This window comes from Esox lucius, chromosome 16 (genome assembly GCF_011004845.1).
Source record: "Esox lucius isolate fEsoLuc1 chromosome 16, fEsoLuc1.pri, whole genome shotgun sequence".
NCBI lineage: Eukaryota > Metazoa > Chordata > Actinopteri > Esociformes > Esocidae > Esox > Esox lucius.
Genome location: NC_047584.1, coordinates 33,240,325 through 33,266,803, shown reverse-complemented (window position 1 = coordinate 33,266,803; position 26,479 = coordinate 33,240,325). Strand labels below are relative to the sequence as shown.

Below are 26,479 nucleotides of genomic sequence, written 5' to 3'. Positions count from 1 at the left end.
AGTAAACCGCTAGTGTATTATGTAATGGAGGACAGGTTGTGAGGTGACAAAAGCCTGCTCCCTCTCACAATTCCTCTCCCTCTTTAGTTTCCAGCTGCTTCCTGCCAGTGCAGATGGGTGGCTGTGTTAACTGCACTGCAATTAGCAGTCTGACCGGTAATACTGTAATACTATAATCAACATAAACATTCCCTGCTCTGCTCCTTCCTGTTCAGTTTCTTCATTACACAGCTAATTATAAGGATGCAATTGCATTTTGTACGTGTACTGAAGTCATTCTGTGTGCGTTGTTCCTTCTTGATCTCCCCTGTGTGTGTGTGTGTGTGTGTGTGTGTGTGTGTGTGTGTGTGTGTGTGTGTGTGTGTTTGTGTGAATGAGAAAGTGAGTTAATGACAGAGAGAGAGTTTGAGTGTGTGTGAGTGAGAGACAGAGAAAAGAGAGACAATATGACACCATTTGAAGCATGTTCTTTAAAGCACCATCAATGGGCAGGCCAAGTTCTCTCTATTCTACACACATCCAATTCATCAGGACCTTTCAGGCATTTTTAGAATTCAGGTTACAAACGAGGTACTTTTGGGAACTTCAAATGTAATGCTGTTCTGTTGTGAGAACCATTTGACATTAGATTAGTCATCAAACATGAACATAACTCCCCAAATCAAAAAAGGTGAAACCTGGTAACCCACGTCTCTGTGTCAACATGGTAACGCTCTCTGTTCACTAATATCAACTAAATGGATACCTAGCTAACCTAACAGAATATCTGCTGATCACTGAAATGCAACGACCTGTAACATTTCGGCGTTGATTGATCCGCTACTTACGTATCTACTAATGAGGTTGCGTAGCACGCTAAAATCCATCCTCTTGAAAGCTAACCGGCAGCAATTCTTTACTGTTCACTTTCCACTCTCCTGCGATCGTTAACCGTCGTTACAAACATCTCTGTCCGCGCATCCATCGCTCACGACCGCGCTGGCTTTCCATCTGATTGAGCGCGAGAAAGCAGCGGTCTTCAAATCTCCAGTTTAGATTTTCATGTCATTCTTAGCGGCTTGAACTGCGGTTCCACTGAGCAATGTGACGCTGGTGCAACTATCCTTGCAGCATAGTTTCCGGAATGTCCCTTTCACTACGTGCGGTCCAAACGTTTCTAACGAATTACTGCAACGGCTTTTGAAAGAGTAAATTTTCAGGCAATGTAAGTTTCATTATTTCATAAAATCTCCTTTCATAGCTCAACCTTTCCCACGGGTCCTGCCGTCTTTACAATCTGGAAGGAGTCAACGCGAAAGGCTCTTCGCCGCTGTACGTCAGATTGCTGCGCCTGCGCATTAGATTTTTTTCTCACCGCTTGTACACTACGGTTTATTCCAAAATCAAAATGTACCTAATTTGCATTATAACGGGTATTTTCTGAAACCGGCTGCCGCATGAGCCTTTCCTATTTAAATCCTACAAACATATCACATTCAAATGTAATATTGGACAAAGGCCTAAGAACGACGTATCCTAAATATGTTTTACGATATAAATGAGCATTTTATAGTCAGGTTCGGTTTCCTAGCAACATGCTCATGTGAAGACTCAATGGGCCCACGTTTTAAAATTCTGCAGTTGTTCGCAGCATAGCAAGATACTGTACATGTTCATGTTATGATAGATAGCGAGAGGGAGAGATAGAAAGCCCAAAACAACAGTGCAAAAGAAATCTGGCCTTTTTTCACAGGCTAGTTGGCTGCGAACACATTGCCATCTGCCTCCACGACCGGTAGAACTATTTAGATTAACTGCCTTGCTGATAGTCAGAACAAAGATTTGAACGTCAGAACACAGGATTCAATCTAGCAACCTTTCGCTTACTGGTAAAATGCTGGGATCGATATATTTGCCCCAAAACATGTGCCGGAGTTATATTTGATCAAATGCATCATACCTAAGAACAGACCTGAGTTGTGGTAGCCTACATCAGGCATTAACCACACACACCCTCATGTTATTGCGTGAATAAATTGCTTTAGTGTAGCGAAGACTGTCGGACGTAACATGTTTCAAGCCGTTTTGAAGATTACTGAGGACACAACCCCTCCACTGCCCCATCACACTCAGCACTATGAACTAGCTGAGCTGAGCGCATGGAAATACAAGATAAAAATAGCCTCTTCTACCATCAGAGAAAGATTTACCAGGGTGTGTCTGACTGTCTGCTCCAGACATTACATTTATGGGTTAATGACTTTCAATTAGCATCGATCCTATTAATAATGCATAGAGATTCAGAGGTTACAACACTAATGTGCTAGTTCTATATGTCACTGTGTGTCTCCCCAAACCTCCTCATGAAAGTTTAATGGATGCATTTCAGTCAACCATCCAGTCATCCATCCTGTCATCCATCCAGTCATCCATCCAGTCATCCATTCAGTCAAACATTCAGTCCTTCATTCAGTCACCCGTTAAATCATTCAGTCATCCATTAATTCATACATTCAGTCATCCATTCCGTCCTTCTTTCAGTCTACTGTTCAGACATTCAGTCATCCATTCATTTATTAATTCATTCATACATTCAGTCATCCTTACAGTCATCCATTCAATCAAACATTCAGTCCTTCATTCAGTCAACTGTTCAGACATTCAGTCATCCATTCATCCATTCATTTATCCATTTAATCATCCATTAATTCATTCATCTATTCAGTCATCCATTCATAAATCCTGTCATCCATTCATTCATCCATTCAGTCTACTGTTCAGTCGTCCATTGTCAACCATTCAGTCTACCATTCAGTCTACCATTCAGTCATCCATTCAGTCAAACATTCAGTCATCCATTCAGTCAACCATTTAGTCATCCATTCAGTCCTCCATTCAATCCTCCATTTCGTCAACCATTCAGTCAACCATTCAATCATTCACTCTTCCATTAATTCATCCATTAATTCACTCTTCCATTCATTCATCCATTCAGTCATCTTTTCATCATCCAGCCTCATCGCCAGGCTAGGCACCATTCCTAAACACATTATCCTGCAGAAAGAGGCCAATGCTATCAGGGAATACCATTTCCATGACATGGTACATATGGTCTGCAACCATGCTTAGGTATGTGGTACGTGTCAAAGTAACATCCACATGAATGTCAGGACCCAAGGTTTCCCAGCAGAACATTGCCCAAAGCATCACAATGTCTCCACCGGCTTGCCTCCTTCCCATAGTGCATTCTGGTGCCATGTGTTCTCCAGGTAAGCCACGCACACACACCTGGCCATTCACGTGAGATAAAAGGAAACGTGATTCATCAGACCAGGCCACCTTAGTGTTCTGACACCTTTCTATCAGTACCAGCATGAACTCTTTCTGCACTTTGAGCTACAGTATCTTGTCTGTTGGATCGGACCACGGGACCAGCCTTTGCTCCCCACGTGCATCAATGAGCCTTGGCTGCCCATGAACCTGTTTTTCCTTCCTTGGACCACTTTCAATAGGTACTGACCAGGACTGTCACAACATAAGATTTTCACTACACAATTATCGTGGCCAAAATAATTCACAGTAACGCTATTATCACGGTATCTGTAGAAAATTTGAAGACGAAAAATGCTATCAGTCAAATTCATCTTCAACTTTGTTTAATGTGTTTTTCTTTCTCTTTGTATGGAGTGTATGGAGGTGGAGAGAGTCTGTAACCATAATTGTACAAATAAAAAAATAAAAACGTACAAAAAAATGGATAGTGAAAAGACTACCAGATAAACTGATAAACAAAAGATCCACAAGGCCTAACACCCAGAGGAGTTTTGGGAAAAATAGAAAACATTTTCGGCTAGTAAATAGGCTACGAAAAACGTTTATTCGAAAGCTAGTGTATAGTTCCAGTGTATAGGTCCAGACTCGTAGTTTAAGCACATTGTGCTTACACATTGTTTGTCCATGAATAAGCCATGGAAAAATCGAGAGGTGTTTTGGGAAAAATACGTCCTTTTTTCTGTGCGAATAGGCTACAAATTGGAGCGTCTTTGCTGATCTCTCCTGGGGTTCTAGTGGGGCTAACGAGTGGATTTCAACACCAGTGTTTAGGTCCAGTCTCCTTGTTGAAGCAAATGCATCGTTTGTCTATAGGTGACATGAATAAGGTATGGAAAAGAGGGTTTTTTGGAAAAATACAACTTCAGTTTTGCCAAATGAATACGATATTATCATGTGTATTATTAACATGATATCAATATTTCATTTTTTAAATGTTACTAGTGTATCGTGACACTAGTACTGACCACTGCAGACCTGGAGCCCCCACAAGGGCTGCAGTTTTGGAAATGCTCTGACCCAGTCGTCAAGCCATCAGAATTTGGCCCTTATTAAAGTCGCTCAGATCCTTGCACTTGCCCATCTCTCCTGCTTCTAACACATCAACTTTGAGCACTGAATGTTCACTTGTCGCCTGTTATATCCCACCCACTGATAGGTGACATGATAACAAGATTATTAATCTAATTCACTTCACCTGCCAGTTGTCATCATTTTATGACTGATCGGTGTACAGTTGTGCTCATAAGTTTGCATACCCTTGGAGAATTGGTAATATATGTACCATTTGTAAAGAAAACATGAGTGAGCAGGCAAAACACATCTTTTATTTCTCATGGGATTCACATTCCATTTTCTTCAGGTGTTTGAACTTTGGGATGGCGTAGTCACTGTTCCTCGCCGCCTGACGCCCCTCCTTACCCATAATGCCTGAGAGAAGTAAGAGGATTGGTTGATAGACGGATGGATGGATGGAAGTAAGCAAGGACACTAAGGAGTCTTAGTGAAATACTTTTTCTGGCAGTTTGGCTGAAATCTTTTTTGGTCTACCTGACCGTGGCTTGGTATCAAGAGATCCCAGAATGTTTCACTTCTTAATAAGTGATTGAACAGTACTGACTGGCATTTGCAAAGGCTTTAGATATCTTTTTATATTCTTTTCCATCTTTATGATGTTCCATTACCTTGTTGCGCAGGTCTTTTGACAATTATTTTCTGCTCCCCATGGCTCAGTATATAGCCTGCTCAGAGCATCCACGTGAGAGCTAACAAACTCATTGAGTATTTATACACTAATAGCAATTTAAAATGCCACAGGTGTGGGAAATTCACCTTTAATTGCCATTTTCACCTGTGTGTGTCACCTTGTGTGTCTGCAACAAGGCCAAACATTCAGGGGTATACAAACATTTGATCGGGACCATTTGGGTGATTTCTGTTATCATCATCATTAAAAAGGAGCCAAACAACTATGTGATCGTAAATGGTTTCATATGATCACTATCCTTAAATAAAAGACAGTTTTTTTGCATGATCAGTCATATTTTAGAAAAGCAATGCCTAAATTTCACAATTTCTGCCAGGGTAGGAAAACTTATGAAGACAACTGTATCCAGCAGGTGCGTTTGGTTTCATCAGAAGGTTTGCTCCTAGATCTAGAAGTCAGTAGCAGACATTCACTACATTTGCCATGTGAATTAGCCAGCAATCTAAACATAATGATGATAAACGTACCAACTCTGACCTCAACAGACCTGATTGATTTCTACATTCTGCACTGTAATGATACAGCCTGCGTTCAAATCTGTCCCACTTCTTTTTCAGCAAGAACACTCTTCTCTGTGTTTACAGCTGTCTCAGTTTAATACACCATAAAAATATATCTCAATATAAAAATTATGTTTATCATGTTATTATTATTATTGCAAAATGTCTAGAATTGCAAGAAATTATCTTAAGAGTTATATTTGCTCTCCCTGTCTAATAGAAAAGAAAAAGCACTTGCACAAAAAGTGTTATAAATTGCAATATTTTCTCATCATTCACGTGGCAAAATGTACATATTTACAGGAATAAATTATCACCAAGGTTCCCAGCCAAATCTCTACAAGGGCTCCGTCCTGAAACGTTTAATCTCCCATTCTCATAGCACCAAGATATCCAAATGATCTGAACATAAGATAAAACCGCACCTGTATTCTTGGATTGAACGGCAAGTTGGCCAGATATAATGTAATGATTGGGCTTCATTTTCGGCCCAGTGAACAGCAGGGAGAGCTGTTTGTTCATTCAGTTACCTTGGTTACTTCGTAGATGACTGCCCATGGTGGCTCCAGCTGACAGGAGGAAGTGGGTCGGCGCTAATGTTCCTCTGCCCGTTAGCAGCCTGACTGTAAGGGAAGCATCACAGCAGAAGGGGGGACAAGGAGGAAATAGACCACTGGGTTACCAACATCACAGGACAAATAAAAGGGTTCCAAAAGGGTTCTTCAGCTGTCCCTGGAGGAGAACCCTTTATACTGGCACCCTAGGTTCTACCTCTAACCCAAAAGGTTGTTAGTTGGAATTAAAAAGTGTTCTTCCTGGAACCCCTTTTGGGTTCCTTTCTTTCTGAGGGCGTACCAGTGTCCGTGGAGTGTCTGCTAATGTGCTGCCAAGGATGATAAATAGATACCGTGGGCGCTGGTCTTCATTAAAAGCCTTGACATAAGAGGATGCTTGAAGGGACTCCCCTCTGCTACAGCACTGTTAAAGGGCCAGCACTGTTAAAGGGCCAGCACTGTTAAAGGGCCAACACTGTTAAAGGGCCAGCACTGTTAAAGGGCCAGCACTGTTAAAGGGCCAGTATGGTCCCAGGAGGACATAGTGTGGGCATCAGACGAGACAGGGATGCTCAGAGACTCACCACTACTGCTTTGGGCTGTTAAACAATGTTAATCTACTTACCTTGCTATTATATTTACATTTGTGTAATTTAATAATTTAATTAATTAGTTATTATTAAACTTGACACAAGGAACAACTACACAGCACCGGTACTAGCACAATATATTCAGCAAAGCAGTTGAAGGAAGACAAATCAAATAATAGACACGACATGCATTGATCGGATAACTACAAAAGATGGACTTTTTGAGTTCCAGGAAGCGTTTGTCCTGGCAGCTGAAAGCTACCTGGATTCCTGGCTTTAGCTCTGAGACAAAGCAAGTCTGCCGGAAACGTGACTCACTGGGAAACGGTGCCACTCCATTCAGTTGGAAACAGAAAAACCTTTTTGTAAGTCTCATTAATAATTTCCAATTTTCTTTTGGGGTGAAAAGTGAGTATGTGCTGCCATCTAGTGGTTTCTCATTAAACATGCACCCAATCTGATTTTCCAGTGTTGGTTTGAAAGTCAGCAACTGGGCTTGGTTGCTCAACAGCGGCAAACACGAACAGTGGAGACACATCAAATGACTGGATTTGAAATGAAAGTGTGAGTGTGTCAGCGTTCCTCAGCACGTTGGTGTCGCTGAGCGAGTGGCTCTACATCTGTGGCCTGTCGGTGTGGATGTGGTTCAGCTTGGTGAGTGTGGCAGGTGAACAGGGAGGAGCATGTCTCTGTGTAATGATAATAGGTGTGTCTGTGTTCCTGGCAGAGGGATGGGCGCCGCTTCCCTCTCCAAGCTCAGCGTTGGTGCCAGGAGAGGGGCTTAAAGCTGCGTCTGGAGATGGGAGCTGTGGAGATCCCAGGGAGGGAATGCCTGGCACCACCAAATAGGATTTGGGAAGGAGCAGAGCAATGAAGCGAGAGGGAGAGGGGACCTGCCAAGTCCTCTCTACGGCTTTGGTGCCCCCTCACCCCTCCAACTCACATACGCACACACACACACACACACACACCCACACACGGTTGATTGCAGGCATAGAGTGACCTGTACAAATGTTCATAGCAGAAACTCATAGTGATGCAACTCGGGTCTTTCCAGGTGGCTGGTGTGTGTGTGTGTGTGTGTGTGTGTCTGTAACACACAGCTGGTTAATGAGACTAGACAGTGACTGATAGAAACATGAGTCGATGCCAGGCTGCAAGAAAGAGAGAAAGACAGAGTAACAGAGGGAGAGAGGAAGAAACAAAAGACAGAAAAAGGAAAAAGAGAGCGAGACAGAGAACAAGAGAGTGAAAAAGAGGTGGAGAGAGAGACAGTGAAAGGGAAAGAGAAAAAGAGAGAGACAGAGCCAATGACAGTCCTCTTGTGTCATTCACATGGCTGTCAATTGAGGTGATTGATTTTCCGCCTCCTCTTATCGAGGGTAACAGCCTCTACCCCGTAACATGCACACACAGACACACACAGACACACACACACAGTCTTGTGTTTTACTGTAAGTCTACAATGCCATGAAAAAGTGTTTGCCCCCTTCCTCATTTCCTGGGATTGCATATTTGTCACACTGAATGGTGTCAGATCTTCAAATAAAATGTAATAAATGACGATGAGAACCAGAGTAAACACAAAAGTTACTGTTTAAATTATAATTGTATTAATTTCAGGAAAAAAGTTATCAAACACCAACTGGCCCTGTGTAAAAGTAATTGCCCCCCTGAACTTAATAACTGCTTGCACCACCTTTAACAGCAACAACTGAAAACAAATGCTTTCTATAATTGGAGATCAGTCTTTCACATCACTATGAAGGAATCTTGACCAAATCGTTGCAGAATTGCTGTAGTTCAGTGACATTGGAGGCTTTTCTAGTATGAACTGCTTGTCCTGCCACAGCATCTCCATGGGACTTTGACAAGGCCACACCAAAAGTTTCATTTTGGTTCTATTGAGACATTCTGAGGTGGAACTGATGGGACTGATGGGACTGATGACCGGACATTTTCCTTCAGATCACAGACTGATGACCGGATATTCTCCTTCAGATCACAGACTGATGACTGGATATTCTCCTTCAGAGTTTTTTTGTAGAGAACAGAGTTACCAGTTTCTTTAATGATGGCAAGTCTTCCAGGCCTTGAAGCAGCAAAGCATCCCCACACCATCACACTACCACCACCATCATTGACTGTTGGGATGTTATTCTTATGGTGAAATGCTGCATTTGGTTTATGCCAGACATAACAGGAACCGTGTCTTCCAAAAAGTTCCACTTCTGACTCTTCTGTCCACAGAACATTATCCTAAACGTCTTGGAGGTCATTAGTGTGCTTTTTTGCAAATGTGAGATGAGCACAAATGTTTCTCTTAGTTAGCAGTGGTTTGTGCCTTCCCATTGATTCAATTTTTCCTTTACACTTTGTTATTCCTCTTTTTTTACCATAGCTGGAGCTGGAGATGTTTGCAACTTTCTGTCTGAGTCATCACTGTGCCCTTGGATTAATTTTGTTAGGCCAGCAACTCACGGGAAGATTCACCATGATGTGCGGCTTGTTGAGACCTTGTAGTCAACTTCACATTGTTGCTGAGGTTCCATATAAGTGATATTGAACAGGGTGTGATGAAGCCTGGGTGTGTCTGCTCTCATTAAATTCAATAAACCAATTTGGTTAATGTGATAAACATCTATTTTTTTTCGGTGAAAGAGATAAACATCCAAACATCTATTGGTGAAGTGAAAGAGTCAAACATCTATGTGTGAAGTGGAGGAATTAACAATAAGTGGAAGATTGTCCTAGCATTTGCATAAAGATAAATGGTTTGGAATTATGCTTATATTAAGGTTAGGTACTGATTCTGAATGGTTAAGGTACAGGTTATGGTTTATGTATTTAGGTTAGGGTGAAGTTCTAATTCAAAATGGGTAAGGTTTAAGCTGAGAGAAAAAAAGTTATGCATGTTTATTTACCACTATTAAAAACACACCCATTCCTATTCACAATAGTCTTCTTGTCACATCCTGCCTCCATGTACAAGGTTATTTTTCACCCCTCCCATACTTCTGACTTCTACCTGTATGGGTCCAATATATACAAGATAAAAAACATATATACCAGCACAGTGTGCTTTTGTTTGTACATTGAAGTCCAGTAAAAGTGTGTCAGATTGCCTGTGTTGTTGACATGGTGTGATGTTAACAACTGTCTAACTCTCCTGAGGTCTTCTCGGGTGTCTCCGATCTCCGGGTACAATATGCTGGCGCGGTTTCATATTCAGCTCTACGGGTAATTATGTGATCCCGTGCACGCATGCGTGCCCACGTACACGTGAGCCCGTTCCCAGAGTGGCAGTGGGTTGTTATCCGGGTGCCTCGTTACCACAGGACCTCGACGACCTGCCGTCACTGAGCCATGAATGTCAGGCTATCCTGCAGCGAACATAAATCACAAGGCAAGACAATGATCGAAAACGCGCAAGAAAGTCTACGTCTGATTGGCGTAAAAAAAGCACATTGAAAATCAATGGATACTGCATGACTTTTTAGTGTAAAAAATAATGGTTTATTTTCTCAGGTTCGCTGCATTCCCGAAATGAGGTGTTCAAGAATTACCGCTGGAAATATTTCTTCGCATGGTATTACAGACTGTATATTAAGTATCTTGAGTGAACAGGAAAAAAACAAAAAATACCATAATATTTTGTTTGGGTTTTGCATTGTAATTCAGCAACACTTAACATTTTGCCCAAGAAAACAAAAGGGAAAAAGTGTCTTTATACAGTTGTAGTCATCAAAACTAAACGTTTTATCTGGCTAAGCCTGAGCATCCTTTCTCTGACCTGGGTCAAAGAGTTTCACTTACATCAAAGACTGGTTTCTGTCTCCATACCATGATAAATTCTGTTGTCTTGAATTATTCTTTTTGACAGGATTTCTCTAAGCGTATAACTTTAGGAGGACAATGGTTGTTTTCAACAAACATGTTCACAATGGCAAGTTCTTTGGCCTCAGGAATCATAATAATTGGTTTTAGATGGAAACATTCAGAGAATAAAAAAATAAATCAGAAAGATAAACTAATTATTTTTGATGGCACGGACTCTCTGTCCTCTGTGTGGCCTTCTCTGTTCCCACTGGCCCCCTGAATTATTTTCTGTCCTGAACTTTCTTACAAGGAACATTTTCTGAGCAATTGAAAAGCTAAGAGTTTTGCCTGTTCTGAAACTTTCTGAAATAGGGTACCTCAGCGCAAGAAATGGCAAGGTGAGTGAACTTGAATGAAGGAAAAATAATTATAATCTTCTCCGCCTTCCTGCCATTGTGTCAGGTCTTAAGAGTACTCTGTTTCATTGTCAAATGGATTGTGCTACAGAAAAAAAATGAATAGACAGTCAGTTAGAGGGACAGACAGTCAGACAAACAGAAAGACTAACAGACATGCTGTGATGTTGAAGGTAAAGAGATTTGTTCGGATGGTTATTAAGAAGTCACAGCTCTCTACACAAGGTTTCTAAACAAATGTGGAGGCTGAAACTCTGGGTTCGATTACTCCCTCCTGATAACAAAAGCAGACAGACAGACATCTGTTGGCCCAAGGCTGAACAGTCCCACTAATGAGGGTGAAGAACAGCTTCCCTTTCTTCAGCAAAGACAAGCATACAAAAATGTCTGATGCACACACCACACACATACACACAGACACAAACCTATACATGGACTATAAAATCTTGAAACACACAGACAGAAACAGAGAGAACTGGTTTGTATATGCTGTCTTCTCCTGAGAGACATGTTGGTGTTTGGTCCTTGTACTGTAACAGTTGATATTGTAGATGTCTGTGACATACAACAGAGACACGTTTATAAAATGTTCTTTGTGAAAACATGATTGAGCTGTAAGGTGAATTGGGTTGTCCAGTGGACTAGTGACATAGGGTGAACCAGTGGACTAGTGACCTAGGGTGATCCAGTGGACTGGTGACCTAGGGTGATCCAGTGGACTAGTGACCTAATGTGACCTAATGTGTTAGCCTACATTAGAACAGGCTCCGTGGCTGTATTCATTATAAATGCTGAGATTTATCATGAGCGCATAGAACTGGTCCTGTCTGTAGTGAAGCCTGCAATAGAGAAACACACGGTATACACATACCTATGTAAAAGTGCACAGAAACTCCAAATGACCGTAAAATAATGTCTAGGAAATTCTTAGTGCTCATATCCCTTAATCTCTCATCAAGCCCAGCGCCAGTACGAAGTGACTGAGGGGGCAGTTAAAAATGGCTAGGGGGTTAATCTTTTTTGGCAATTTTTCTATAGGGTATTTAAACTGGGGGGGGGGGGGGGGGTACAACTGAGGGGGCTAAGCCCCATCTTGCCCCTTTGTGGTGCTGGACCTGTCTCATCCTCATCACTAAGGGTTTTGTATGTAACTGTATGCCAACTTTAAAGATGCAGTCTGGAACTTTTGCAAAATGACTTAAAATAGAAGTCGCACCCCACATTCTCCACTTTACCAGGGGAAATTCAGAGAACAGGAATTCATTTATTTGTCAGGGAAGATCTTGGACCGCCCATGGTGTAAAAAAAACCCTGAAACTCTCAAACCCCTGCCTGCATCATTATCATGTTGAAATAGAATCACTAGCACACCTCTTGACTCTCCCAGTAATGTGTCCTGACCCTGGACCTGCACTCAACAGGCTTGTTTCAGTGGATGACATCCAGTGGAAACATCTGGCAGTGAGGGATTCAGAGCAGTGCAGGTTGACTTCTGCCTACTTCCTCATAGAAAATGTTTCTGGACACCTGGGAGTTTTCCTGGTTGAGGAGAAGGATGGATGAAGGGATTGATAGAAGAAATATGGATAAAAGACACATGATGATAAATACTGATAAAATACTAGAATTGGCCGAATTTTATGAATCAAAAGGTTGTAAACTTGTAAGTAGCGAGTCACAAATATATACAGCGAGTCCCAAATACATCAATCAAATGTATTTATAAAGCCCTTTTTACATCAGCATTTGTCACAAAGTGCTTTTACAAAACACCCAGCCTGAAACCCCAAGGAGCAAACAACAAGAATGTTGAAGCACAGTGGCTAGGAAAAACTCCCTTAAAAGCGGACAGAATTTAGGAAGAAACCTAGAGAGGAATGAGACTCAGATGGGTGACCAGTCCTCTTCTGGCTGTGCTGGGTGCACATTTTTAGAGTACAAGTTGTAATAACTGGTAAATGAATTTGGGCTTTGTCTAGAGTCTATAAAACCTAATCCAGGTCAGAAGCATGACCAGATGGACTAGGACAGGGACAACCGGGTGGAGGTGGGGCTGGGTGGTGGTTATCAGACTGGCAATTGGAATCGTCAGGTATCGTCTGGCTGGCAACACAGCCAGGAGGACTTTGGACAGTGGCAGCAACAAGTCTTTGGAGCCTGGTAATTGTGAGGTCTGAGCCAAGACCTCACGTGCTCCTAAGTTTGAACGCCTTTCTCGTTAAAACAGGAAATGTAATAAGACTGTGATTTAGATATTCCAGGATTAAAGTGTACATTTAAAACAAAATAATAACTGTTATTCTCAGGGTTGCATAGAAGCCACTGTTGTCATGGTCACAGACACAAATATTGATGAAAGTTTTACTTGTTCTGGTGACTGAAGTTAGATGTCTAATTATCATTTGCTGAAAGCCTAATGGTTTGGAAACAGCACAGCAAAAAAAAATCCAGTTAATGAATTAAGTATAAACTTTTATCACATTTGAATTTCGTTTATTTTTGCCACCCCAATAACGTCACATTTTTGTACATTAATTAAGAACAACTGTTTATTAAATGAACATCAATAGTAATTAATTAGTTAAATAAACCATAGCACACACACACCTGTTCGCTGATAGGCGTATGTATCTACTGCTGTCAACCTGGTCACCCTTAATTTGGGGGTAAATTATGTTGGGGTACATAGGGCAGCCATAAGAAGAACACGTTCAACTTTCATCAGTATTTGTGTCTGTGACCATGGCAACAGTGACATCGATGCAACCTGGGAATAACACTTTATTATTCTGTTTAGATGTACACATTTAGCCTAGTTTATACAATATATATTCTTAAACTTTTCTCCACATATTGCGTTGGGAAAGATGTGCATGGAAAGGTTAATATCGAGAATTCAATGCCCAGGTAAAGCCCCAACTCCACGCCAATAGAGGCTCAAAACTTGGCTTTGAGAAAAGATGACTGAACGAAGGTGGGAACAAATTGTAAGAAGCGAACGTAAAAATAAAAAAAGCGTGTTTGAAAGAAGACATTTTAAGATTTGACGCAAAAATCCATTTTTATGATTTTAGCATAAATCTTTACCACGTTTGAATAAAAAAATGTCATACGGCTGTATTTAGTATTTTCATACGCTTAAATATGTTTTCTTAACTTTAGAAAACAGTGCTACTAACGATCGATTTCGACACATTTTGAATGATGACTTTTGTATATCATCTAAAATGTAATACTTTTCTTACCGGTGTCATCTGCGAGGTTTCTGCATAAGACTGAAAATGAAATGACGAAACAGAAGTGACGAACTGGAAGTATGAGTTTTTAAAAATACTTTAAGGTTAAAATACAAATTATCTTATTTTCTTTTGAGAATACTTTGATATCAGCAAGTAAAGATTGATGCTATTGTTCTAAAATCACAATTATACACAGTAGTTTCACAATTTTCTGGGTGTGGATTACCCCTTTAATGCATTTCAACACTCCACATGAAATATGCATACACATGCTTGTCATTGCAGTGTATTGCCAACATTCTGGATTGCCTTTACAAACCCAAATAATTGTTGCAGTTGGCGATTTTAAAAAGTGGTCAGGTACAACTCAAATCTAACATCAGGGCCTAGATAGGGAAGGATCTCTTGGAGTATCTCCCTTTTGTCACTCAAAACAGAGGCTAACACTGGTCTTACCTGAGGGTATGTGTGTGTTTGTGGGTTGGTTTGTGTGGAGCTACTATGCACCTGTCATGTCTCAAAACAAGTATTCTGTTAAGTAGATGATCCCGGAGTAGTGATTACAGTAAATCCCAGAGTAGTGATTACAGTAGATCCCATGGTAGTGATTACAGTAGATCCCAGGGTAGTAAAAACACCTATACAACTTGCCATTGTTTACATCTTCACTTTGTCCAAATTGGAACCAACTGTATTCATTTGGAGACATGAAACATTCAGGGGCATTTACATTTTTTCTTGTGCATGATAGTTTGACGAGGATATCAAAACTATTATTTCTTTTTAGGAATGACTGAATTAATGGATTATTGTAGAACAAAATCACTTGTCTCCACTCAGAGGAATAATACACAGACTAAGGTTGGAAGTTAGATTTTAGTACGTTATTCTTTTATGTAAGTCAGGTTTGAATGTGGGTTAGTATGCTTGTGAATACCATTGAGTTGAAAGTAGAGGTGGGACCGGGAGGGCATCAAGTGTCTGAAGTGTCTTATGGCTACTGAACATAACACGAGCCATTTGGGGTTGGTCATTGTTCAGTCGTATCAGTCAGTGAGTGACCTTACTCAGGGTAAACATCATTTGATTTCACTGAATATGTGGTAGTGTGTAAAGGAACAACTGTCCATTATCTACAGTCCAGCCTGAGACACTTCACACCACACAAGAGAAGCTAACCAGCTGAAAACCTACAACACACATTGCAACATCGTCCTTGCTCTGTCAGAATTCATGGAGGCAGCTCTGGTCCACCGTACAGTTCAGCTGTCAGTCGTCACGGTAGCAAAATAGCAGCTGGTGTTGCGTAGGACTCTTTGAAGAATGTGTTGTGGGAAATGATTGGTTGGTAGACAGTGTGTTGTGGAAGATTAACTGAATGCGTGTCGTGCTGGTATCATGCCAAGAATTTCCGACCTAATTCCGACTTTTGGCTAGTGAAGGCCATGTTTGAGGGACTGGTCAACCAGAACTTCCTAAAGTTTTTCCAAATGTGTGGATTATCGTAACCACAAAATGGCACTCCTCCAAATTCTCCAAATTACCAATTCAACCGCTGAAATGTTTAGACCAATCACTACTCTGATGTGTAATAATTTATTTAAATCTTCCTTCTAAACACTTTGGGTTTTCAGCTGGTGTCATCTTAGAGGAGGTGTGTGTTACGTGTGTGACATGTTAGGGGAGACGTGTGTCACGTGTATCTGTATGTGTGTATGTGTGTATGTGTGTATGTGTGTATGTGTGTGTGTGTGTGTATGTGTGTATGTGTGTGTGTGTGTGAGAGAGTAAGAGAAAGAAAGCGAGAAAGGGGGGGTGGGGGGGCGGAGAAGCAAGGGGCCGAGATACTCTGTGTTGATTGAGGGATTATAATGGGATTAGAGGTATCTTGGGATAGGTTACCGCGGTGATGTGATAATCACAGTGTCCATCCTCTGATGTTGGCGGGGACAGGGGTGTCAATCGCAGTGTCACCATGGCGACAAAGAAAGGGCTTATCAGAGATGTGTACGGTACAACCCAAATGGACGTACTGTCAGAATAAGTGTGTGTAAAGGATTTGTGATCCACTGGTGGTGCGGTTTTGGAGTCAGGTCCAGGAATGGCTATTAACTCATAACATCAGGTTTCAGATGAACTTCCATGTGTCTTTCTATGGGATCTAAAAACAAATGCTTTCATCAATGTGTAATATGATCATTCTTTAGGTTTTTATTATTTATTTTTAGGGCAAAATCAGCACATTAACATACAAAGATTTAAAAACAAGAAATATTCAAGGACACAAAGAACTACTAAACTGGTAATGTGTTGGGTAAGGTGGGTTGATCTATGGCCAGCAGGGAACTGGATTCATATTAAAAACATTTAACATTTAAACATAAAAACATTACATAGTCATGAAGTCCCCCAAGCAGAGATAATCAGGAGATGGTGGATTATAATTTATGTATATAAATGCATACACACATTACTTTTTTCTATATTATTATTTTGGAATTGTTTACTGTTTTAATGTGCGAACATGCTATTGTGGTTGGGTTTGGTTCTTCCCTTGGGTCCAGGGCTAGAGGCATCGTCTGACCGGTTTCTCAGCAGGTGGAACTGGCAGAACCCAAGGAAAGTTAGTCACATTAAGGGGCCAGTTGTGTTGTATTTGTATTGACATGTTTGTATATTTGCTATTCGTATTTTGGTGTGAAACATCATCATGTGGACATTCATGAATGTCTGTCTCTCAGCTCTGTTTCTCTTCCTCAGATGGTCAGACAGACAGACAGACAGAAATACTGTCTGACAGACAGACACTCAGACCGTAAGACAGAGAGACAGACAGACAGTAAGACAGAAATACAGTCTGACAGACAGACAGTCAGACAGTAAGACAGAGAGACAGACAGACAGTAAGACAGAAATACAGTCTGACAGACAGACAGTCAGAGACAGTCAGACAGTAAGACAGACAGACAGGCAGTTAGTCAGTCAGACAGACAGAGTTGTGTGATTATGTGTCCTTTAGGACTGCTGTTACCTGAGCCTGTTGATGTTGGGTGGGCAGTGTGGTGCCATGCCAATCCTGACGTCCCCAAGAGCCTGAAAACGATCCCCCTTTTAACCCCCTCCGCCCATCACCCCACCCATCCCACCACATCTCACCTTGGGCTAGACTTACTGCCCCCCCCCCCCCCCCACCACCACCACGAATTACACCCACCTGCTTTGGGATTGACTTTCCTCCACCGGACAGAGCTGGAATACTGGAATACCTGGACAGGTAAGTCTCCTGAGCAATGTGCCAAATGTGTGTGTGTGTGGATGTGTGTGAATGTGTGTGTGTGTGCACGTGTGTGTGTGCGCGTGTGTGGATGTTTGTGTGTGCGTGTGTGTGTATGTGTGTGTATGTGTGTGTGGATGTGTGTGTGGGTGTGGATGTGTGTGTGTGTGTGTGTGTATCTTCAGTAGTTTAGCGCTTCTAAAACTTCCACTCACCCTTCCTGTGAATAAATAATCAACACAGTCAATAAAGCCTCCATCCTTTTGATTATCGCTGTGTCCCTTCTATGTCTTATCTCTGTCTCTCTTTCTCCTTCTCCTTCAATCTCTCTATCACACAATCTCTCCATCCAGTCAGCTAATTAACAGAGTCTACAGTTTCAGCTGCCATCTCTTTCTCCTCCTCGTCCTCGTCCTCTTCCTCGCCATGTGCTATATGACTTTATCAGACCTGTCCATCAGACTCCCGGAGTCAGGGAACAGAGCTGTGTGTGTGTGTTTGTGTGTGTGTTTGTGTGTGTGTGTTTGTGTGTGTGTGTTTTTGTGTGTGTGTGTGTGTGTGAAGAGACCACAGCCAGAAGGGGGTTAACATGTGACCAGAGTAACGGATCAGAACCGGAACAGGTAAAACTGCTGCTGGCAGTTGGTCTTCCGGTTAAGTTTAACTATGAGGAGCACTACTGAGAAATGAGGACGAAGGAGACGGGGGGAGAAGGAGAGTGGAGGGGGAGGAGGCTCAGGAGTTGGGACAGATCTGCAGGGTTGATGGTCTGTATTTTCACCTTAGTTATTTAATAGGGACTCATGACCAGAGCGACTTAAATGTTTCTGCATGTCCTCCAGGACCACCTCTATGGGACGCCCAGCTACCCCTGTCGGCCGAACACGGTCACACTGCCACGCCGGGTCGGTGTTCTGCTAGGACATGTGATGCGGTGACACGGTCGGAGAGAGAGCTGACAGACAGCGTGGGTGATAAGAGCCCATTGTCACACCACCGAGAGGTCCTCTTTCACAACAAGCTCTAGTACTACTGCTGGCTCTGTGTCTTCACCTGGGCTTGTAAACATATTCTATGTATTGCCGTCATTTGAACTGTGTTACTTCTAAATGCTAGGTGGACTGTCCCTTTGATGTCAAATGAACAGCTCTTTTAGCATATTCTGGATGTACTATACAGATGATATATATAAGTAACTCTAATGAACTTATTCTCTGCAGCAGAGGTAACACATATTCCTGTGGTGGTCCTTACCAGAGGCCGTTTCATCATTAGCACTTGAAATGTTTTCGAGACTGAACTTGAACAAACTTTCAAAGCTCTTCTAATTTTCTGGACTGATGGACCTTCATGCCTTTAAGTTATGATGAGATGCCGTTTCACTTTGTTTATTTGAGCTGTTCTTGCCATAATATGGACACAGACAATGATACACTCACCTAAAGGATTATTAGGAACACCATACTAATACTGTGTTTGACCTCCTTTCGCCTTCAGAACTGCCTTAATTCTACATGGCATTGATTCAACAAGGTGCTGAAAGTATTCTTTAGAAATGTTGGCCCATATTGATAGGATAGCATCTTGCAGTTGATGGAGATTTGTGGAATGCACATCCAGGGCACGAAGCTCCCGTTCCACCACATCCCAAAGATGCTCTATTGGGTTGAGATCTGGTGACTGTGGGGGCCATTGCAGTACAATGAACTAATTGTCATGTTCAAGAAACCAATTTGAAATGATTCGAGCTTTGTGACATGGTGCATTATCCTGCTGGAAGTAGCCATCAGAGGATGGGTACATGGTGGTCATAAAGGGATGGATATGGTCAGAAACAATGCTCAGGTAGGCCGTGGCATTTAAACGATGCTCAATTGGCACTAAGGGGCCTAAAGTGTGCCAAGAAAACATCCCCCACACCATTACATTACCACCACCAGCCTGCACAGTGGTAACAAGGCATGATGGATCCATGTTCTCATTCTGTTTACGACAAATTCTGACTCTACCATCTGAATGTCTTAACAGAAATTGAGACTCATCAGACCAGGCAACATTCTGTAGCGGAGATGAGTGGTATCCGGTGGGGTCTTCTGCTGTTGTAGCCCATCCGCCTCAAGGTTGTGCGTGTTGTGGCTTCACAAATGCTTTGCTGCATACCTCGGTTGTAACGAGTTGCTCTTCTATCAGCTTGAATCAGTCGGCCCATTCTCCTCTGACCTCTAGCATCAACAAGGCATTTTTGCCCACAGGACTGCCGCATACTGGATGTTTTTCCCTTTTCACACCATTCTTTGTAAACCCTAGAAATGGTTGAGCGTGAAAATCCCAGTAACTGAGCAGATTGTGAAATACTCAGACCGGCCGGTCTAGCACCAACAACCATGCCACGCTCAAAATTGCTTAAATCACCTTTCTTTCCCATTCTGATATTCAGTTTGGAGTTCAGGAGATTGTCTTGACCAGGACCACACCCCGAAATGCATTGAAGCAACTGCCATGTGATTGGTTGATTAGATAATTGTATTAATTAAATTGAACAGGTGTTCCTAATAATCCTTTAGGTGAGTGTATATACTTCTAAGTAATCATTACACTCAAAAACATTTGAAATGGTTAACGGCTAATAATGTTGTGTCATTACATCAATGTTATACTTGCTTTTATATACTTGCTGTTATATACTTGCTGCTGTGATTTGATCAAACAAATATCTAACAGTATTGAAATTCTTTGTGGGTCTAATCTCAGAGAAATATGTATCTCTTCCTTATTCTCCCTCTTCCCTCTTCCCTCCAACTCTATTTCTTTTTATTTATTTCTCCCTCCAACTCTCTCTCAAACACTCTTTTCCTCCCTTCTCTTGCTATCTTTTCTCTTAGAAACACACACACACCCACAGACACACACACATACACACAAGGATTTAGTGGTTATCTCAGCTGTCAGTATTTCTATAAATATGCGGCAGGAAGTGAGATGTGTATGTTAGTGTTTCTGTGTGTGTGAGTAGATGCGTGTATTTGTGTGCGTGTGTGTGTGTGTGTGTCTAAATGAGTATTGGTTAGCATTGAGGGACAGTTGCTCTGTGCTCAGAATAAGTCACACTGGCCAAACCAGCAGCCAACAAACACTAACCAGGGATGATGCAGCCAAACCAGAAGCCAACTGATACTAACCAGGGATGATGCAGCCAAACCAGAAGCCAACTGATACTAACCAGGGATGATGCAAGTAAACCACAGACTCCCAGAAAATAAGAGAAAAGTAGGGCTGGAACAAATACATCCACCATGTCTCAAACCACTGGGAGTTCAAAAGGAGTCCAACATGCTGTTGAATGAAATGGCTTGAGGTCAGATTGGAGAGAAAATCTGTGTTCACCTTACACATTAGATCTTTCTCTTATGTTCAAATGAACTCTCTGGACTGAGTGATTCATAAAAGCTTACAACGACTACCAGACTAGTATTGTATAAAAACAGATTTTTATACTAGGTTGCAGGGAGGTTCTGACAATGTTTTAGTTTACACCCCTTAAACAAGTTGATTTCCTAACATTAAGAAAAAGGAATTTATACAGGGCTTGGTGTTAAATACTGTCCTCTAAAATAGCATAATGCTTCAATTAGGCAATAAGGGCGGGATGGACTGTAAATATACTATAGCTGTGGGCAGTTGAGGAAGCCGGTAGAAGGTTGATTATGTTATAGTACTGAGCACAGAAAAGTGTTGGATTTAACATAATAAGAATGTTTTTGAGAACAACGTCACCTAGTTGAAGGATGTTTCTAAAACACGTAATGAGAAGTATTCTCTGAACTATTCTGTTAAAGAAAGAAAAAAACAACACAATAACCTTTGGCAACGCACTTAAAACTTCTAAGCTGGGTAATGTACAGTGCTCCAACGAAATAAATGCTAGATGTTCTTTTCTTCATTTTCCACTTCCTTTGGCAGTGTAAACAGATGATTCCCATTTCAATAAAGCCCTTTGAATTTAACTGATTTGAGAGTCACACAGAGTGAGAGAGAGAGGGACAGAGAGAGAAAGTAAACTCATAGCAACAGAAGAAATCATCTGGCCCTAGCTGGGAATGGGGAGGGTTTCCATAGTTAGAGTGTGACTGGCTGATTGACTCACCAGCTAATTGACTGACAGGCTGATTGACTGACTGGCTGATTGACTGACTGGGAGGCATAAGTATAGGAAATCATATATATCTTCACTAGCCAAATGCTCCTGCTCACACATCTACAGTTGGTCCTCCTCCTTCTCCTCACAGTATAACGTTAAGAGGGTCTATTATCAGGGCTCTAACTCCTGAGGTTGGGAGACCGGCAGCCGTGGAGCGGGAGCCAGGCGAGCAGGGCTTGATCAGATGAGTATTTTGAGGGGATCGGTGGTTGAAAGGTAACCCTTGTCACGGCTCAGCTACCCGATCAGAGAACCGCGCCAGGAGAGGAACAGCTGCCTGGCCCGCATGTGACATGTGTAGGTATGCACATGGAAATGCACAGGTGCATGCAAGCACACACACACCTAAACAAGCACAAACAAACACACATAACTTAACAAATACCTTAATACAAACACCTTAACACACAAACACACACACACCTAAACAAGCACAAACAAACACACATAACAAATACCTTAATACAAACACCTTAACACACACACACACACACACACACACACACACCTAAACAAGCACAAACAAACACACATAACAAATACCTTAATACAAACACCTTAACACACACACACCTAAACAAGCACAAACAAACACACATAACTTAACAAATACCTTAATACAAACACCTTAACACACAAACACACACACACCTAAACAAGCACAAACAAACACACATAACAAATACCTTAATACAAACACCTTAACACACACACACACACACACACACACACACATAAACAAGCACAAACAAACACACATAACAAATACCTTAATACAAACACCTTAACACACACACACACACACACACACACACCTAAACAAGCACAAACAAACACACATAACAAATACCTTAATACAAACACCTTAACACACACACACACACACCTAAACAAGCACAAACAAACACACATAACAAACACCTTAACACACACACACACACACACACACACCCTTACCTGCCTTCCACTGTTATGGTGGTGAGGGTGGGGGGGTGTAACCTGAAACAGGGTGGCGGTGGAAGAGAGGATGCAGAGAGGAGGGGGTGAGGGGGTGAGGGGGTGAGGGGGTGAGGGGGTGAGGCAGTTCTGGCCCTCGGTCAAGTGCTTTGTGTTCCACAACCAGGAGGTGTCGGGTTACCTGGGTCCTGAAATGAGATGCCCCAGAAGGGGATTCAAACTGACTCTGTCTCTCTGGATGCTCTGCCTGTCCAGGCCTACCACCACCACCACCCCTACTACCCCCAACACCACCACCCCCAACACCACCACCACCACCCCTACTACCCCCACCACCACCACCCCTACTACCACCACCACCACCACCCCTACTACCCCCACCACCCCTACTACCCCCACCACCACCCTTACTACCCCCAACACCACCACCCCTACTACCCCCAACACCACCACCACCCCTACTACCCCCACCACCACCACCACCACCACCCCTACTACCCCCACCACCACCACCCCTACTACCCCCACCACCACCACCCCTACTACCCCCACCACCCCTACCACCACCACCACCACCCCTACTACCCCCACCACCCCTACTACCCCCAACACCACCACCCCTACTACCCCCAACACCACCACCCCTACTACCACCACCACCCCTACCACCACCACCACCCCTACTACCCCCACCACTCCTACTACCCCCACCACCACCCCTACTACCCCCAACACCACCACCCCTACTACCCCCAACACCACCACCCCTACTACCCCCACCACCCCTACCACCACCACCACCCCTACTACCCCCAACACCACCACCCCTACTACCACCACCACCCCTACTACCCCCAACACCACCACCCCTACTACCCCCACCACCCCTACCACCACCACCACCCCTACTACCCCCACCACCCCTACCACCACCACCACCCCTACTACCCCCACCACCAACACCACCCCTACTACCCCCACCACCCCTACCACCACCACCACCACCCCTACTACCCCCACCACCCCTACTACCCCCACCACCACCCCTACTACCCCCAACACCACCACCCCTACTACCCCCAACACCACCACCCCTACTACCACCACCACCCCTACTACCACCACCACCACCCCTACTACCCCCACCACCACCCCTACTACCCCCACACCACCACCCCTACTACCCCCAACACCACCACCCCTACTACCCCCACCACCACCACCACCACCAACACCACCACCCCTACTACCCCCACCACCACCCCTACCACCACCACCACCCCTACTACCCCCAACACCACCACCCCTACTACCCCCACCACCACCCCTACTACCCCCACCACCACCCCTACTACCCCCAACACCACCACCCCTACTACCCCCACCACCCCTACCACCACCACCACCCCTACTACCCCCACCACCAACACCACCCCTACTACCCCCACCACCCCTACTTGTTGTGCTTTGCCTTATCAACTGCCCTTTAGGCATAATAAGGTTATTATTGAAATGGTATACCACAGTCATGTGACAAAGGGCCATGGAAAAATACAACACTTCAAAACTCAAAAAGTTTTTTCCATCAAATGCTGGGCACAAAATATAAAGAAAAAAGAGACATCAACTTATTAAGAACCTAACTTTGTGCCTCTCTCTAGCTTTGTGCCTTACTCTAACTTTATGTCTCTCTCTAGCCCAGGCTAATAAGTTATCAAAATCAAAGATACTCAGTATTCGTATGAGTCACTTCACATGTAATTGGTTTTTATTCACATCAAATTCCACATAGATTGACAGGTTCAGAGTGTGTCCCTGAGGTGCCGCCGGCTGAACAGACCGGTAATTGGTGAACGCAGTCCACTGTTCCTCACCACTTCGCCAATACCACCCTACCCGCTAATTAAAAACAGAAAGAAGGTTGTAAGAGAGAGAGGCGGAGAAAAAGAGAGAGACAGACAGAGAGCGGAGAGGAAGGGTGTCACCAAGGACACAGAGAGCCGTGTAAACCGGAGACGCAGAGCTCCACCGCTCCCAGCATCATCAGTATGACCAGAACAGCACTGCCGTTTGAAGTTGTGACAGAGAACAGACAAAAGAGTCTGGAACTGAACTGACACCTTCTGGGAATAAAGAATGAGAGAGAGAGGTAGAGACAGGATGGAGAGAGATAGAGAGAGAGAGAGAGAAACAGAGAGACACGAGAATGAAACAGAAGTAGAGGGAGAAAGAGAAAGAGTGAGAAATAATCAACAGAAACAGAGAAAGTAAAAAGAAAGGAAGCTATGAAGACATAGAGACAGAGAGTCTGTGAGACAGTAGAGACAAGTTGAGCAATGTGGACCAGAGAGTCTGTGAGACTGGGAGTTGAGTTGAGCAAAGTGGACCAGAGAGTCTGTGAGACTGGGAGTCGAGTTGAGCAAAGTGGACCAGAGGGTCTGTGAGACAGGGAGTCGAATTGAACAAAGTGGACCAGAGAGTCTGTGAGACAGGGAGTCGAGTTGAGCAAAGTGGACCAGAGAGTCTGTGAGACTGGGAGTCGAGTTGAGCAAAGTGGACCAGAGAGTCTGTGAGACTGGGAGTCGAGTTGAGCAAAGTGGACCAGAGAGTCTGTGAGACTGGGAGTCGAGTTGAGCAAAGTGGACCAGAGAGTCTGTGAGACTGGGAGTCGTCTCTTGAGTGTTTGTATGAAAGTGGAACTGCCTCCTTTAGGGTAATTATTGTTTCCATTCACCTGGCAAGCTTACCCCTCTCTCTTTCCTCCTCACCCCCCTCCTCCATTCCTCCCCACCACCTTTACCTTCCCAAGTCATCATGTTTACACAAGCTGTTATTGCCTTCTCCCTCTTGTTTTTCCCCTCATCTTTTCTTCCTCCTTTCCTTCATCCTTCCAGTCTTTCTTTGTTTTTTCTCTTGCCGGAAGGAAATATGCAGGGCTAGCTCATCATCAGAGCCAGCCAACATCAGCTAATCCTCTCCCCAAAGCACCTTAGCAACGCTGGGAATTTAGAGATGCTGAAAAAAAACATGCGAACGAAAACAAGGACAACAACTGTTCTTAACACTGGGCTCACTCTTGGCAAAGACTGGTCGCATCTTGAGATGTGTGTGTTTTCCATAAGCAGTTCACAACAATCTGCATGGCTGTGATAACCAAGGGATCTGTTACAGGAGTGTGTGTGTGTGTGTGTGTGTGTGTGTGTAGACATGAAGGGTTAGAGCACCTTGTTGGATAGTATAATACTGGTAATAATTGTGTAGTCACCTGAGTTACCCATGATCCTGTGCAGTCTGGCTTGGTCCCACCTCACATAGCCTGAGCGAACTTTCAAACTTCCTCTCCAGAGAGAGGGAAAAGAGCTGCTGCATGCTTCAACCAATCCAGTGAATGTGAAGTTCAGGTGGAGTCTGTGTGTGTGTGTGTGTGTGCGCATGTGTTTTTGTAGGGGGTGAGGAGAAACATGTAAACGATGTTAGGACACAATAAATTCTTACTCTTTAGTTACCACATTGCATTTATTACCAATGCAAGTAACAGATTTTAAGTCAAAAATCATGTATAGGGACAAGACATCATCAACCAAAAATGTCATTTAAACTAGATACACTGATATAAAATCAATATTACAAGACTGTTGAGATGATTGTGTGATTAAGTCATTTTTGATGCAATCAGAATCTCGACATTGTATTAAATGCTTCATTGATTTTGCAGATTTCTTCTCTGATTGCCTCATTTATAGCATCTGCCCAGTACCCAACCATTTAACCTTCTCCCTCGTTGCTTCCCGCAGCATCTTGAGCAACAAAATACATTAACAAGAATGAAATAAATGAAAAAACAAATGAAATGAG

General features: G+C 43.0%; 1 protein-coding gene across 6 annotated transcripts in view; it reads right to left on the bottom strand.

Annotated features, from left to right (window-relative positions):
* The window catches only part of LOC105016621 (probable phospholipid-transporting ATPase IH), a 40,107-nt gene extending 38,786 nt beyond the window's left edge, over nt 1-1,321 (bottom strand). For 4 of the 6 annotated variants that reach the window (XM_029113550.2, XM_029113551.2, XM_029113552.2 and 1 more), the window contains exon 1: nt 828-1,320. In XM_029113550.2, the coding sequence (XP_028969383.1) occupies nt 828-866 (39 nt within the window). In that variant the 5' untranslated portion in view covers nt 867-1,320. Of the gene's footprint in view, nt 1-827 lie in introns of all 6 variants that reach the window. The other 2 variants (XM_029113555.2, XM_029113554.2) reach the window with 1 other exon arrangement.
* Between the last annotated feature and the right edge of the window lie 25,158 nt (nt 1,322-26,479).